Raw genomic sequence first — 17,273 nt, forward strand, 5'->3', positions numbered from 1 at the left:
CCAAGACAAGTTGAGTTTGTTCTTTAGGATATCCCAAGGATATCTGGAATTCAATTTCAATCAATGCCGGTCTCAGATTCGTTTAAAATCAAGAACATCTAACCCACAATTTGAAAACATGTGTTAGACAAATGTTTTAGTTTTAGCAAAAAAAAAAGTAAGTAAAATGTACAATAATTTCTTACTGTTGAACAATGGAAACAATTATACTAACTAAGTTTGCTTGCGTTGCTCAGAAATTTATTTTCCACTCAACCAACATATTTTTTTATATAGAACAAGTCCATATGATGTTCTTTAGTACTTGTATTTATCTTAAAAACAAACTCGAATATGTGTGTAAGTGTGAGGTTTTCTATCCACAACAAAGTCATTATGGTGTTTGGATGCTAGTTCAGGTTGAAAGAAATATTAGTTATGTATAAAATATGATTAAGTTGATGGGCACGAAGCAAATATCAATAAATGGCATAAACGAAATTAAAATTTTACTTCTTTATATACACCGCTAAATGTAAATTTTTGCGTCAATTTTTTTGTTTTTTCTAAACAACAACAAAAATCATACATCGTTGATTAAATTTAAATATAAAAGTACTTTTTAACTTAGATTAGTTGAAATGAAGAGAATTTGTTTAAATCCAAAACTACCTAACTACATGTACGCGATGAAACTGGTTTGTGTTTAGCATTTATCTTCTTCGTCCTCATCATCGTGAAATATCTCTTATTATACGACGCAGTGTTTCCATTTTTTTAATGCGTTTACGTGTATACAACAATAACATATATCAATTAGTGTAAACACATACTAAACCACATATGTCGTTGATGTATTCGTGTGCTTTGTTTTTATTAATGGAAGTGTTTTTTTTTTTTTGTTATATTATTGTAAATTCAATTTACTTCTGCGATTTTATACATATTTTTTCTTGCTTTAGTTACAGTTGTTGTTTTCATTTGTATACAACATTATATAATAAAAATTATAGCTATATTATTTAATAATAATTATAATAATAAGAAAAACAGTTTTTTTACTTGACTGGTCCTTGTTAAAAATACGCTCTTTTTTATAAAAATAATATTTTTATATACAACAGACTTGAATACCTGAAAAAAAGACAAACATAAAAAAGTATTTATAATATTTATTAAATTTGATTCAAAGAGTTCAGCCCAATTCTAAATGTTCACAGGTGTAGAATTTATCTTTACTCATTACATAAATAAAGATAAAAAATTAGTTTTGATGAAAAGGCACAAATTTTGAATTCCTAATTTAAACATAGTCTCATAAAAGCTCAAGTGAAAAAATTTTCATTAGTCAACATTTTAAATTGGGCTAATAATTAATTGTATGTATTAAAGATGTGGTTCTAACAATTCATTTTCATTATTTTTTCCGGAAAACGAAACATTTTTTATCAGACTTATTTGAACTCAGACTTATTGAACAGTAAACCCAACTTTCAGGTGTCGTATAAAATACAGGGTGAGATGAAAAAACTGCAACCAACCTCAGACTGCTGTCATTTTCTAAGCTGTTAAAATTATTCCTGTGACAGCTCATTATATTCTTTACAAGCGTAGAAAAGTTATTCGTGATGGAAATCAAGCGTGATAGTGTGATTTCTTTATATTTGGCTGGAAAACATCAAGTGGCTATCGTTAGAGCACTCCAGCATTTTAATGTGAATAAATCTTTTGTGTCTCGTCTCGTACCATCGCTTGTTACCGTGATACTGGTAGCGTAGCCGGACGTCAAGGAAGTGGACGGAAGAAAACAGCAACATCAGCAGAAATGGTTCGAAAAGTAAATAAGCGACTTGATCGAAACCCGCGTAGCAGTAGCCGAAAAATGGCTCGTGAGCTGAACATATCACATTATTCCATTAGGCAAACATTGAAAAATGAGCTCGGGGTAAAGCCATTGAAATTCCAAAAAGTGCAAGAACTTACACTCAAAAGAGCTGCCGAATTTGGTTTTCTCCGTTGAAAAAACATTCGTTGTCCAGCAGTTTGTTAACAATCAAAATGATCGTGTTTACTTGCCAAAGAGGTCATCTGAAAATGTGCACCTTCGGTTGGCCACCCGAACTCAAGCGGCCGATGGTCGCTCTCCGCTCATATTTATCGACCATGGCATCAGAATAAATACCGAATATTATCGCGAAAATATTTTGGAGGGTTTATTAAATAATTCCTGCCTTCACAATTATAAAATTTGATGCTATTTCCATCATTTTTTGCTTTCATTTAATGAAATTAAAGAAAATGTAAAAATTATGCCATCTGACTTTGTTTCAGTTTTTTTTATATCACCCTGTACAAGGGCGACATTTTCATGAATTTTTTATCATTCCAAGTTCATATATTACCAAGTTCTAGATGTTCAGCTTCCACTATTCTAGCACCAACATACTAACTATTTTTATGACAATAGAATCTTGTTTTGATTTAATACCGTATCTTTTATACATCCATGACTGTACATACATATATAATGCATACAATAAATTTTTTTAAAATATATCTAATACAAAGGTTGCATGTTACCGACTTACCTTTCAGGTATTTTAGCTTATCCACATCTTATTTTCAGTTTGTAAAGTAGTATATAAATATATATACACAAGAAGAAAACCATATTCCAGTATATGTGTAGGCATATTTATAATATAGTTACTTTAAGTTGCATACGTACATACAATATAATTTATGCGTATCATAATAATTATATATGTATGCAATGTATTGAATAGATGATATTTTTCTATTTCAATGGAGTAGTATATAGGTAGTAGCACATACGGTTGTATTTATTAGCAGGCAAATATTGTAGTATTGGTAGTAGATATTAGTTATGATAGTACTAGTAGTAGTAGTAGTAGTAGCAATAGTATTCTCTGTTTTAGTAATATTTGAAATGTGCTTTGTAGTCTTTTTAAATATTTACTATAGCATATTCTATCAAAAAGTCTATAAAAATTTTAAAAGAAACAATGGTTGTTCGATTTTAAATAAATATGTAAAATTCGGAGTGAAAGAAATTGCAATATTTCTGATGGCCGATAATTCCATGAGTTAAACAAAGTTTACAAGTGGTTGGGTCAAAATTATTGACAGTACGATGACAATCTGTCAGAAAGCAAGCCAACTTTATGTACACACATGAATTTCATTTTACCAAAATAAAGTCTTTGACTACAAAAAAATTCGGGTGGGTGCAAAAACATCGGGACGTATTTTTTTAATTATTGTTATTATTTCTATTCGTTTTACGTCCACTGCCGTTAGCTGAAAGGGAGTTATTACATTCAATCGTCTCATTTCGTTCACGAGCATGTGTGGTTTTAAAGTCTTTGGAATCAGAACGTTGATTACGGGAAGATGCAATTGTGTTACTATTTATACTACTACTATTCAAACTACCGCCACCAATACTAGAATTAACTCCTGTACTTTGACGATTTTCACGGGTAATATCTGCAAACGATATAATGAAATAATAACAGAAAAGCGTTTAAGAAATGGCGAACAAATAAATGGATGATGTATGCTCTTGCTTACCCTTTTCTTTGGAATTTTCAGTGCGCAATGTTACGGAAGATAAATTGCTGCCACTATTCACAGCACCAGTGGTTTGTGTTGAAGATGCAGCACAAGCACCTGTGGAATTTACTACACCGACAGTACCAGCTACATTATTTACAGATGAAGCACTGCCACAATTGGTGGCAATAGGTGTGATTGTAGTCTTTTCATTATTGTTATTATTATTTACAAGATTAGCAGCTGTGTTCGTGGAGGATTGTGTTGTTGCGGTTGCCACTGTTACTGTAGTACTCATTATCACTTCTTGTTTATTCCCAGCAACAGGCGATGACAATGAAATTCCAACGGCATTGGTAGTAGTGGCATTGTCGTCCTTACACTGAGCTACTTGAGCGTAACTTAAACGCGAAGCTGAAGATCCCCCAGTGGCTACAGCAGGTATTACATGTGTAGGTGTTACGACTGTCAGGTTCTCTGTAGACGTCGAATTAGTGGAAGTGGAGGCATTTTTTTGTTTGGTAGCGTCTTTTGGCGATTCTTTTTTGGCAACTAATGCAGCTATGGCGGGTGGTTTTTTGTGATTGTTAATGTTACATTCGGCAAGGTTCGTGGTCATTGTAGCAACACTACACACGTTCGCAACAGCAGCTGTTGGCCCGCTGACATTCTTGGAATTGCGATCCTCGTTGCTTGAGCTGTAGTTTTGAGATGGTACTATGGCCGAGGCCACCTTGTTGTTGTTGTTCATATTGTTGCTTCCATTGGCCGCAGTAACAATTGTATTATCCATGGCATATAGCAAATATTCATCAGTCTTGTTAGTTTTTTCATTTGGAATAGTAGTTGGGCCACTGCCTCCAATTGAACCGCTACTATTGCCTACAACACCAGTCTGGTTATGGCTCTGGTCTGCAGGCAATGTTGTGGAGGAAGGAGCAACGAACGTGGCGGCAACATTGTTGCTAGCCTTCATATTTGTCGTATGGTTTGGTTGTGTTACACACTTTATCACAGTTGGAGAGCTATTAGCGTTATTAGAATTTTGTTTATTTGTCAATGATTTGTTTATGTTATTGTTGCTGCTACTATATGCAGATTGTTCACGTTTTATGTCGTCGGAATTAGAATTCTCTATTGAGGATGAATTTAAAAAAATTGAGGCGTTATTATTGGTTGTGGCAGCCATTTGCGTAGCATTGCTGTTGGTGGGTGTGGGACTAACCGCCGATAAGTTCCCACGATGCTGTTGTGATTGTTGATAGTAATATTGTTGCTTATTGTTGTGGCCAGAATCTTTGCGTGATTTTTTTCCACTTAAGCCACCACTGGTACCAGTTTGTCCGCCACCATTGTTGCCATTGCCACCAGCACCACTGCCACGGACTACATCAGCTAAACGATTTTCAGACCAACCACTACCACCATTAGTACCGTTTCCCGAACCGGTTGAGGAACTTTGTTGTTGCTGCAACTGAGGATTACTGTTGTTTATATTTTGTTGCAGCGATTGCTGATGTTGTTGGTGATAGGGTTGAGTATTGACGTTTTTTGGCTGCTGCTGTTGTTGTGGTTGCTGTTGATGATGTTGTGTTTGTTGATCTTGAATAACAGCGCTATTGCTGCTAGTGCTATTGCTACTGATAGTCATGTTGTTGTTATTGGCAGAAGTTGTAGCGTCATTTAAACTCACTTGTTGCTGATGATGCTGCGTATTGGCAGTTTGTTTGGTGGAATTGGAACCACCGGTTGGAGCGACATTACTGGAGGCCACTGACGAAGAGGTGGCTGAAAAATCAATGAATTAGTTCAAAATGCAGTAAATTAAAAAAAAATAATTTAAATTTTATTAAAACATTTTAAAAACCCTACACATGTCTGGAATAAGGGTTAAGAGAACTATGTCTAAATTAACTCATTTCATTGATTATTATGTTGGACATGAACGTAAAGTAGAAACATATTTGCTTTACATGAATAAATAAAATTCGAACCCCTAATTATGCTTCTATCTAGTACGGCCGTTTTGCCAAAATTTACAATACAGAGTGAGATGAAAAAACTACAAATACTTTAGACTGTTGTCATTTCTAAGCCACTTGTACGACAACTGTTAAAATTATTCCAGTCACAGCTCATTATTCGTGATGGAATTCAAGCGTGATAGTGTGATTTCTTTATATTTGGCTTGAAAACCACAAGTGGCTACCGTTAGAGCACTCCAGCATTTAAATGTGAATAAATCTTTTATGTCTCGTACCATCGCTCGTTGCCGTGTTACAAGCAACATCAGCAGAAATGGTTCGAAAAGAAGCGACTTGATCGAAACCCGCGTCACAGTCGTGAGCTGAACATATCGTAATATTCCATTCGGCAAATATTGAAAAATTAGCTCGGCATAAAGCCATTAACATTCAAAAAAGTTCAAGAACTTATACCTCGCTTCATTTTCAGCGCACAAAGGCCACCAAAATCTCCGGATATCAATCCGCTGGACTATTGTGTCTGGAGTATTTTGGAAAGCAATACTAAAGTGTCGATCACCTGAAGCAAGCGCCTGGAATGGGCCAAAATACCGCAGAGCAACATTCGGACAGCATGTGACGGTTAATTGGCCATTTTAAGGCCATAATTCGTGCCGAAGGTAACCAATTCGAACAAATTATTCTAAAATTTGATGCTATTTCCGACATTTTTTGCTTTCATTTAATAAAACTTAAAAAAATGTAAAAATTATGGCGTTTGATTTTTTTGCAGTTTTTTTTTTTATCTCACCCTGTACATAAAGTAACAGCTCATGACAGAGGTATGTTAATATAAAAAATCACAATTACTGAAACGAATGACAAATAAATGTTTGAAAAATCCAAAAATGTGATTTCAAAATTCTATTCCATAGACCCTTCCAAAAATTTAAAATTGGTTAATATTGGTAACAACAGAGGTATTTCAAAGGGCTTTTCTATTTTCTCTTATTTGAATGAACTCGATAGACCAGCAGGTCCCCGAGTGGAGCTGTTGTCTTAAGACAACGGCTCCTCTTTATCCCAACTTAACCGAACTATATAATTAATATTGATGTCAGTGTATATTGATAAAGACAATAACTTACCTGGCAGTGGTGGAAACGCAGCTGCTTCCAGATCAAATTGCGGTGGTTGTGGTGGAGCAACATTTTGTTGCTGCTGCTGTTGTTGTTGATGATGATGGTGATGTTGATGATGGCCTCCCTGATGATGGCTGTTATGATGGTAGCTATCGTGATGACGACCACCGCCACCACCATGACCTCCGCCAGATCGTTCATTGTTACCACTATAATTAGAACCACCGCCACCAGCATGACGGCCACCTTCATAATTGCGGCCTCCACCAACATCACGGCCACTACTAACACCACCGCCTCCTCCTCCACCACCGCCTCCACCACCTTCAGTATTGTGATGATGCGCATTGTAATGATGAGAATTTGATGAAGACATTTGATGATGAGCAGATGATGATGAAGCCGAAGAAGAATGATGTTGTTGCTGTTGTTGTGTTTGCTGTTGTTGTTGAGACGATCCACTTGTATTGCTATGGTGTTGGCTATGATGGTGAGCTGAGGAATTCCCCGACGAATGGTGATGACTTCCATTTCCACTATTATAATGTGGATTGTAGTTGTTGCCTTTGTAGCCACCACGATGCTCATTATCACTACGATGCGATGAATATCCACCACCGCCACCACTACCATGGTGACCACCACCACCACCACTTATATCATTGCGATTTGAATGATGATGGCTGCCGCCGCTTCCTCCTTGGCCCGAAGACATGCCACCACCTGATCCTCCGCTATTGCCACCTTGCTGTGAATGGTGTCCCGAATTGTACGATTGCTGTTGAAAATTAGAAGAGTGCATTAGATGTTGTTGATTCATTTGACTATTAATTTGATTAGTAGTTGTTGTAGTAGTAGTAGTAGTAGAATTGGAAGGAATAATGTTGTTGTTGTTTGTTTGATCGTTAGAAATATTAAAGGTTGCTGTAGATGCAGACTTTATGTAATTCTTTGAAGTTGAGTTTGCTATTTTGGAGGTGTTATTTTTACTTTTATATTTGGATGAGGTATATGTGGCGGAAAATGCGTTTTTGTTGTAGTTGGTGGTGACATTGGCTGTTGTGATGTTTTCGGTATCGGCGGTAGTGGTGGTGGTGGTATGGGTGGTGGGGCTGCCGCCAGTAACTGAATACAATTGTCCAGTACCGTTGACTCCGCCGCCGCCCCCGCCTCCTCCCCCATCTACACCCATCACCTTCACTTGGTTTAAAAAACCGCCAAAGCCGCCGCCGCTGCTGTTGGTAATATTATTTTTATTACCCAAATCCATGGCTTCAAAACCTCCTCCACCTGCTCCTATCATACTAAAACCCCCACCTATGTCTACTAGAATATTGCTAGTGCCACTAGTAGGGTTCAAGTAACAACCACTGTTAGTAGATACGGTAGTATAAAAAGTTGCAATACTAACCCCACCGCCTCCTCCACCAATGCGATTATTGGGCGAATATGTCATTCCCGAATTATCATCATCACGCCGTCTTCGCCTGGGTCTTGATTGAGACCAATGTGGGGGTTCTTTACTACCCCCCACCGAATTGGCCAGCGATGATGAAGAAGATGTCATATTATTACGTTGATTATGGTGATGACCACCACCACCTCCCCCACCACCCTGTTGCTGGGCACTGTGAACTTGAGTCTGGTGTATTACTTCACCAACATCTTCTTGCAAATCGTGTTGTTGCTGTTGATGCATTTGTTGCTGCTGTTGCGAATGGTGATGTTGCTGTTGCCCCGACACAGAGGGCGCCGAATGGTTCCCATAGGTAGAATGTTGCATCGAAACGTTTTGTGTATTAGAGGAAGGCATTTGATAGTGACTCTGTTGTAAATGAGTAGGAGCGCTAGTCGACATTTGCTGCGACTGCTGTTGCTGAGTTTGTACATGGTGAGTTGACTGATTCTGCGTATTATAATGATGATGGCTGCTAAGAGTAGCAGTATTACTACCAGTATAGGACTTTTCTACCGATGTCTTCGGTATGCCACCTGCATAAAATTAACGAAAAATATTACAGACCATTATCGAGAAGGCAAACTAAGCGGATTTACCTGTATTAGATTTCATACTGGAATAATGTCTTGAACTATTGTTTTGCTGTGAACCAGACTGTTGTTGTTGACTTGAAGTCGGCTGTTGTGGTTGTTGCTGCATTTGATGCTGTTGCGACATTGGTTGTTGCTGATGTGGATCAACAATTGTAGGCATTACGCTAACAAGACCTCCAGTACCTCCAACGGCCACGCTGGACACAATTATATTGCTTCCAGCCAACTGAGGTTGAGGCCCTTGTTGCAGTTGCAAATTAGCATTACGGGACTGTTTACGGTGACCACCACCACCTGATGTTCCACTACTGTTGCTGGCATTATTGCGATGACTATTATTGTAACGGCTACTCCCTCCACCGCTACCACTGTTACCACCACCGCTTTGTGGTTTTGTGTTTCCACTTAAACCGGGCGTTGCAGTTGGTGGCTGAGAGGCTGCATTATATGCTGCTTGAGGTATGCTATTGGTTGCAAACACATTACTTATTTCATAGAAATTCTGTCCATGGGCTGTAGTAGCGGCTGCTACAGCAGCTGCTGCCGAAGGCCATGGAGTTACTATGCCAGGAAAGAATTGTTGTTGAGGAAATTGCTGAAAACGGAACGAACATACTTTACGATTTCCTCATCTAGAGTATATCACAAATCAATACTTACTATTACATGCAATTGGCCATTATATGGAACCGGCGGTTGTGTGATAGCTGCGCCATTTGCAGTATAGACAAAACGTTGAGGAGCGGCATTATAGGCAACTGCGGCCGCCGCTGCTGCCGTATTAGGATCATAAACAGCGGCTGGAGGCGAGGTCAAACGAAATCCATTTTTCAATGCTGAAACTGGACCGATTGGTAGTCGATGTATAAACGGTTTCGCTTTCATTCGAGCCATTATTGGTTTACCCTAAACAAAAATGTTATTTAATCATCATCACAACAAAACTTGCACAGGATCATACATACCTGAAATTCCTTTACATCTTCTCTCAAATACTTGAAAGCCTTTTGTGCATCATCATCGGACTCAAATGTTATATACCATGAGTTATTACCAGCAAATTCGCAAGACAATACCCTTGGACAGTTTTCACTGTTAAAAATATTCTGTAAGACACACGAAATGGACATAATTATGGTACAGTTATTCCTAAAGACATTTTTCTTTACAAACCTTGACTGTTTCAACGGGAGTTGTTTGTGGAATTTCACGTAAAATGATGATGCACCGTTTGTGATTTGGTCTCACTCTAAGACCCTCTTCATCTACTTGCACATTTGGCGATTCTCTAAGCACTTCTGTTATTAGTTTAATATCTTTGGTTAGTTTCTTAACCAAATTAAAGTTGGCAACTGTAAATATGGGTACATATTGATCGCTATCCATTTGTGATAAAAGCCATGTATCATTAGCCAAGTTCTCCCTGTAAGTAGATAAAATATATTACACAACAAATAACATGACAACATATTTAATGATGTATGTATAACTATATAACTTATATAATCTAAATATCGACCAAGAATATCAATGGCTTCAAAAAATGTACGCAAGTTTATTTGGTAATATTGCATTATGATTTTTGCAAAACGTGAGTAGTGATAGACTGAAATATAGTCGTATGAATATGAATTGAATTTCAAAGCGAAACAAAACTAAGTGTCCGTTTAATACTAACGTTACAATTTGTTGAGTTTCTTTTGTATAATATACTTTTATTTTGTAAATTCTCTTGGGATCCTCTATTATTGTATCCAAGATTATTGTCTTTGATACTGGCCTTATTTATACAAAATGATGAAATAAGACTACAACTGGTAAAAATAAGAAATTTTTCAGCGTAACATGTTCCCAAAAATTCTAAATTCCAAAAAGAAATTGCCTTTTCGTCTTGAAGAAAATATGAAGTGAACAATATTAATTATTTTATCTTTCTTCCGTGATAATTTATATATTTGCATTTGCCTTTTGTTTCTTAAAACACACTCCACATAACCAATTTAGAATTGTCATACTTTTGTGACACGTTTTTGCAAATAGCCGTGCTTGTATGTAGCACATCGCAAAAAATCGAATATCGAAGACGCGCTGATGTAGACATATTTAGAAAATGCAATATGAACTCTAGATTAAGTGATGTTTTCAGAACATTTTTAGAAATATAATCGACAGATGTTAGTCCAACATACCTTGAAAAATAATATTCCAATTGTGTGGCTAACGATTGTTTCAACTGCTCCAAAGACATAGTGTTACTTTCAGCCCCGCCTCCGGTATTACCACTAGAATTTGAGGAAGCATTGCTACTGCTATTTGCTGGCATATTGTTGGTGTTATTATTGGCACCTCCAACCACATGTTGCTGGGACTGTTGTGGTTGGTGGTGATGTTGTTGCTGCTGTTGGTGTGGTTGCGTTATGGATTGTTGCTGCTGTTGTTGGGCTGGAGGCGGTGGAACATTTGTAAGAATGACATGATGCTGAGCGTGGGCGTTGTGTTGTTGTGTCGCCGCTGAAGCTACAGGTGTACCAGACATTTGATCGACAGCAACTAAGTTAGCTGCACCCGGTGGACCAACTCCAACACTGATCAACTCATCTTGGCTATAACAGACAACAGTGCCATCTTGGGCTATAGTTCCATTCATGACTGTATATTCGGTGTTATCAATCGTTGTTGTAGTAACTGTGGGCCCTTGCCCGGCTGCAGCAGCCATTGGGGCCTGATGGGCATACTGTATATGGGGTTGCTGTGGATGGCCTTGTACTTGATGGGCTTGTGGGGGCTGTGGTGTAGCAGCAGCTACAGCAGCTGCAGCTGCTGCTGCCTGTACAGTTTGAAGCGAATGTTGTTGTGTGTGTGGGGCTGCAGTATGGGCTGCAATTAGAGGTTGATGTTGACCCGGTGCCGGGGCTACTTGTAAAGCTTGATGGTGTGGTGGTTGCGGTCCCGCTGTTGTCGCAATTAATGGGATGTGTGTTGCGGCCGGAGCTGCCAATTGTGTGGGTTGACCATATATATTGGTCGCTAGCATTGCCGTATCAACAGGAACATTTGCGTAGACGGTGGTAGCAACTGGTTGTTGTATCTTCACAGCATCACTATTCATATAAACATAACCTCCTGTGTGAAAATTTAAAGAAAGAGATATGTGAAAAAAATTGTTCAATTTATACATAAAATAATGAGTCTTGATAGTTTTGGCTTTAAATGGTAATAGGGACATTGAAAACTTGAACAAACAAAACAAAATAGGTCTTAGCTAATTCGTTCGGTGTGTAACATGCAGAAGACGATATAGACCATAATATAACGATATAGACCCATAATTATTATTGATAATCTCCATAGAATCCTATTCTGAGTCGATTAGTACATGTTCGTCCAAATCAGGCACTCCCCCACAATATAATTTGATAACAGTTATCAGATACAGCTTGGAAATTCCTCTGCCTCTGTTTACCTCTGTTTACATTTGGATATAGCTCCCTTTATATCTTCTTAGACTTGATTATTGTACACCAAATGAGTCGATTTATACATGTTCGTACATCTCTCTGTTCATATCATTTATTTGACCCAAGGACTAACCCTTTGGAAATTGGTGATAATCGGCCTAAATTTTGACACAGGGTTAAATGAAAAAACTGCAACCAACTTCAGACTGCTGTCATTTCTAAGCCACTCCCCGACAGCTGTTAAAATTATTCCAGTGACAGCTCATTATATTGTTTACAAGGGTACAAAAGCATTTTGGTGAGATTTTTCCCGAAAAAAAGTTATTCGTGATGGAATTCAAGCGTGAGCTGAACATATCGCAACATTCCAACATTCGGCAAATATTGAAAAATGAGCTCGGGGTAAATCTGTCGAAAATCAAAAAAGTGCAAAAACTTACACCGCAAAGAAAGAAAATAGACTCAAAAGTGCTAAAGAGTTGCCGAAAGTGGTGATCTGCAGAGTTTGGTTTTCTCCGATGAGAAAACATTCGTTGTCCAGCAGTTTGTAAACAAACAAAATGGTCGCGTTTACTTCGCAAAGAGGTTATCTAAAAATGTGCACCTTCGGCCACCAGAACTCAAGCGCCGGCTATGGTGATGGTGTGGCCTGCCATAACAGCCAATGGTCGCTCTCCGCTCGTATTAATCCACCGTGGCATCAGAATAAATGTCGAATATTATCGCGAAAATATTCTGGAAGGTGTATTAAAACTTGGGCAAACATTTTGGCCGCAGACCTTGGACATTCCAACAGGACCATTACATTTAGCACGCGCCACTCAAGAATGGTTAAAAATGAGGTTCCTTGCTTCATTTCCAGCGCAGCGTTGGACTATTGTGGCTGGAGTATATTGGAAAGCAAGGTTGGCACTAAAAATACCAAAGTGTCGATCACCTCAAGCAAGCGCTTGGCCGGAAATGGGCCAAAATTCCGCAGAGCAACATTCGGGCAGCGTGTGACGGTTTCATTGGCTGTTTGAAGGCCAAAGGAGACCAATTCGAACAAATGTAAACTTATTCTAAAATTTGATGCTATTTCCGACATTTTTTGCTTTCATTCAATAAAATTAAAAGAAAATGTAAAAATTACGGCGTCTGACTTTGTTGCAGATTTTTTTTATCTCAGCCTGTATATAAATGTCGGTCAATAGATAAACCAACTGATGGATTGTCAGAAACACAATCAGATGAGTTATGTCGAAAGGCTGAACGAGACCAACAAATGATACAATAATAAAAGTAGTAATAATAACGGTAAAGCAGATATTTTTTCTAAGAATTTTTTTACAGATTTGTACCTACTTCATGTATTTAAGATATTGAGTGCAAAACTCGCAATTATGTTAGAATTAACAATTTTTCATCAGTACATCTTTATAATTGTATAGAGGTGTCAAAAGAATACTATAGGCAATAATATAATAATATAAAAAAATAGCAATTTATAATTATGCAACTTTATCTAATGCCGTCTCAGGCACGGATTTTACTAAAGTCGACTTGCGTTTTGCTATTTGAAATTTTAAGTTTTCCTCATAAAAAATCAATGTAAAATGTGGCAAAAAATTGTTTTATTTTATTTGAAATATATACCAATTTGATAAAAATGGTTGAAACTAAATTAGAATAAGAAAATTTAACATTTATTGTAAATATTTTTGAATGGCATTTTGAAGATGAGCACATTCCTAAATTGCCGACTACTGGGACACTTACCCTACCCCTACACAGACAATAGATGTAATGAATTTCTGACATATTTCACATCATTAATAATGATTCTCCCATTATTCCCAAACTAAGACACAATAGTTTGCAAAGTTTCCACAAAGGTTCAACAATTATCCTGGCATAAATATTATCATATATAAAATACGGCACATATGTAGGTACACACTCAATAAATAATTGTAAGAGCTCATGTGAAAAGACGAACACATCTTTCTTTAACATCACCTCATATTTACGTTAATTCGTCCATGTCCCTCATAAGTGTATACGGTTAAATGTTGTTTTCCCAAAGACTAGTTTCTAAATTCAAGTACCCAATTTTAATTTTAATTAATTGTCTACCTTTACGTCTCATGAAAAATAAGGACGAAACACTAAGCAAGACATAGACAGGCAATACAGCCGACAAATACGAATAAGGAATATAAGGAGAACGAATAAAATAAAATAAAAAGTAACACATGTAAAGCAAATACAGCGATATTACACAATAATTGCAATACGGAAAGAAATGAAAACTAATTTTACACGATGTATGGGTTTGTATGAGTGTATGTACATGTTAGAAATGGAAAAAGGACATGTTGACAGTCGATATAGTTTTCTACGAACCCACAAAATAATCCATTGTGAAACGTTTTTTATTGCAGATCTATGCCAAATAAAAGAAAACCTATATTAAATTCTGCTTGTCGGTTAGGTGTTTTTCTTTGTTGAACACACTCTTTTTCTATCAAATAAAGAGTGTGTGGTGTGTTCGTAGAAAAACAACAGCAATAATGATGTTGGTTGGTTGTATGTTTATGGTTGCGGCGACGACGATGATGATGATATTTTCGTAGCTTTTTTAGGTGGAGCTTTGCTTATTTTCACTTTATTTTAGATCTATTTCTTTGCTGTGTTGCACCCTGCACCTTTTCTCCACCACACTACGACTGCTTAGCAGGCTTGTGTTGTGTGGCAAAATAGCAAAAATGGTTAAGAAAATGCCAGCGCCTGTGACTGTCCGTCCGGCTAGCTGGCGACAGCAATGCTACTTCTGCTGCTGCTGGCTGGCTGACTGGTTGGTTGGGTTGATTGGTTAGCTGATGTTTCGTTTAATTTAGCTTGGCGAACGACGACCGACACGGGTGTACGTACGATCGACGTACGTACGTACCCTCGACAAAAAAACTTGGCGTTTTTGCAGAGTCCTTTCTTCTTTGTATTGTATGTTGTTGTTGTTATTAAGAGAATGAACCAATTACTCAATAAGAAAAATAAACCATTTTGAAGATTTTGTAGTCACTTGTTAACTTGTTCACGAGTTTGGAATTTATTTCCAAACGTTAGCAAAGTAACTTTGCTGCAACTTTATCGGTCGGGTATTTATTTTTCTTTATTTTATTTCCATTTTTTCGCTGGCCTTATACATTTTTATTCATTCAATATTGTGCACTATTCTTTTTCATTCGCTTCGCCTCTTTCTCTCGTTTTCGTAAATGATGGTAAATGTCAAATCCAAATCCGAAATACACTTTTTGCTTTTATCTTTCTTTGTCTTCTTCTCTCTTTTTTCTTGCGTGTGCTTCCCCAATGACTATTGTAATTATACCAACGATTTTAAGGTTTAGTTTTTATGTTAATGTTTTAAATAAGTTATTAAAATTAATTTTTTGTTGTTTGCACTTTCTTTATGGGCACATCACATATGTATCTGTATCAGGGATTTTTTTTCCTATTTCTTCTTGTTGTTGGCTTGCGGAATAACTTTTTTCTAATTTGCAAATTCACCACCACCTTTTTTCACAAATATTTTTTCATTCCTCACACACTGCTTTTGACCAGCTTGAAATGTTTAAATAAAGCCTTCGAATCGTGTATATTTCAATTGGTATTGTGATATTTCTAATCCATTTTTATCAGTACATAAAATTGTAACATTTTCTTGCAGTAAATATTCCGAAAAAATATTTTTTTCTTTAAAGACCATTGAGTAAGTCGATTCGTCGTGTCACCGTTTAACTTTCGCTCAAATACAATTGACAATTGTTCTCGTTCGTTCGTATTCGTAGCTATGTTCTTGATTCCGGCCGATTCTCACCATATTCGTAGCTGTTTCTTCTCGATTCCGCCTCCCACAACATTTGCAGTTGTGTCCTCTATATTCCGGCTCCCACCAATGGACACTCTTATTCTTCTTCATTTTTTTTTTCTGTTAGCGCCATCTATATTTGATATTACCATGCTGACAACAACAGTAGCTTTGTTCCTAAACTCCATACTTTCATTCACACAAGAAAAACGAAGAAAAATATTGGGAGAGAAACAACTAAACTTTTTTCATTCGTGATCCTTTTTGCCACTGTATTGAAGCCAATGTGTGTCAATGAATGAATGAAAATGACAAATGAAAAAAGTTATAAATGAAATATTTTTTTTTCTTATTTTCATAAAACAAGAATCTAGTTCCTGATAAAGGCTTTATCACGGTACAATAAAAAGTTAAGTTACAGCTGCCATCTGAACGTACCCAGCAGTAAACTTGGGTATGTATTAATTGTTATACCCTACAACACTATGTGTTGGGGGTATTATAAGTTTGATTGGGCCAAAAATTATGTAACACCACGAAATATTGGTTTCCCACATAGGAAAGTATATATGGATCTTCCTATCTCGTCGAGCTGAGTCGATCTAGCTATGTATGTCCGTGCTAAATTGTAATCACTCTACAGGTCGCAATTATGGTACGATCTTCACGAAATTTAGAATGGAGGTGCGGCTAGGGTCAGAATAGAACCCTATTTCTTTTGGAGATGATTGCATAATATTTATGGGTTGAAATGGACCAAAAACTGAAAAAATTCCTGATTTTGGAGTTGCTCTACAGGTCGCAATTATAGACCAATCAAAGCGGAAGTTAGCATGGGGCTAGAACTTAGGGCTGGGCAGAAGCCTTCCAATTTTGATGGTTATTGGGTAATATTTAGTGGGTGAAATAGGCCACAACATTTGTGTTAAATAAAAGTCAAATTTTCCATTAAACCGCGAATATTTTTAATCCCGGCGAGATCGCAAATAGACGAACAGGTCAATTCTGACCGTTACGTAGATACCGATAGTAAATATATCGGTTATATATTGCGAAATATATACAATGTGTATATACAAAGGAAGGGGATGTTAGTTAAAATGCGTATATCTCAAGATTGGCTAGACCGATTCTCAAGATTGGCTAGACCGATTTTGACAAATTTTGTAAATTCAAAATTCCCTCTTGGCATAAAAGTATAAAATCAAAAAAAAAAAAAAAATCGCAGAAAAATATGCCAATAATGATGTTAATT

At 36.9% G+C, this 17,273-nt stretch overlaps 1 protein-coding gene across 1 annotated transcript; it reads right to left on the reverse strand.

The window, feature by feature from the left end:
* Window positions 1-825: 825 nt before the first annotated feature.
* On the reverse strand, window positions 826-16,158 carry LOC101899023 (la-related protein Larp4B). The gene is made up of 11 exons (XM_020038097.2): window positions 14,557-16,158; window positions 10,903-11,836; window positions 9,887-10,136; window positions 9,679-9,819; window positions 9,374-9,619; window positions 8,717-9,308; window positions 8,073-8,653; window positions 6,668-7,439; window positions 3,574-5,343; window positions 2,568-3,489; window positions 826-1,113 (listed from the first exon to the last, which is right to left on the reverse strand). Exons 1-10 carry the CDS (start codon window positions 14,570-14,572, stop codon window positions 3,254-3,256), a joined length of 5,538 nt encoding a protein of 1,845 aa, XP_019893656.1. The 5' UTR covers window positions 14,573-16,158; the 3' UTR covers window positions 826-1,113; window positions 2,568-3,253.
* Between the last annotated feature and the right edge of the window lie 1,115 nt (window positions 16,159-17,273).

This window comes from Musca domestica, unplaced genomic scaffold, assembly GCF_030504385.1.
Source record: "Musca domestica strain aabys unplaced genomic scaffold, Musca_domestica.polishedcontigs.V.1.1 29, whole genome shotgun sequence".
Lineage (NCBI taxonomy): Eukaryota > Metazoa > Arthropoda > Insecta > Diptera > Muscidae > Musca > Musca domestica.

Bases quoted from the DNA above. Each gene is read 5' to 3' on its own strand.
- LOC101899023 (XM_020038097.2), bottom strand. The intron at 9,309-9,373 runs GTAAGTATTGAT...TTCCGTTTTCAG, and splicing joins ATGGCCAATTGCATGTAATA to CAATTTCCTCAACAACAATT. The intron at 8,654-8,716 runs GTAAATCCGCTT...AATTTTATGCAG, and splicing joins CAGTATGAAATCTAATACAG to GTGGCATACCGAAGACATCG.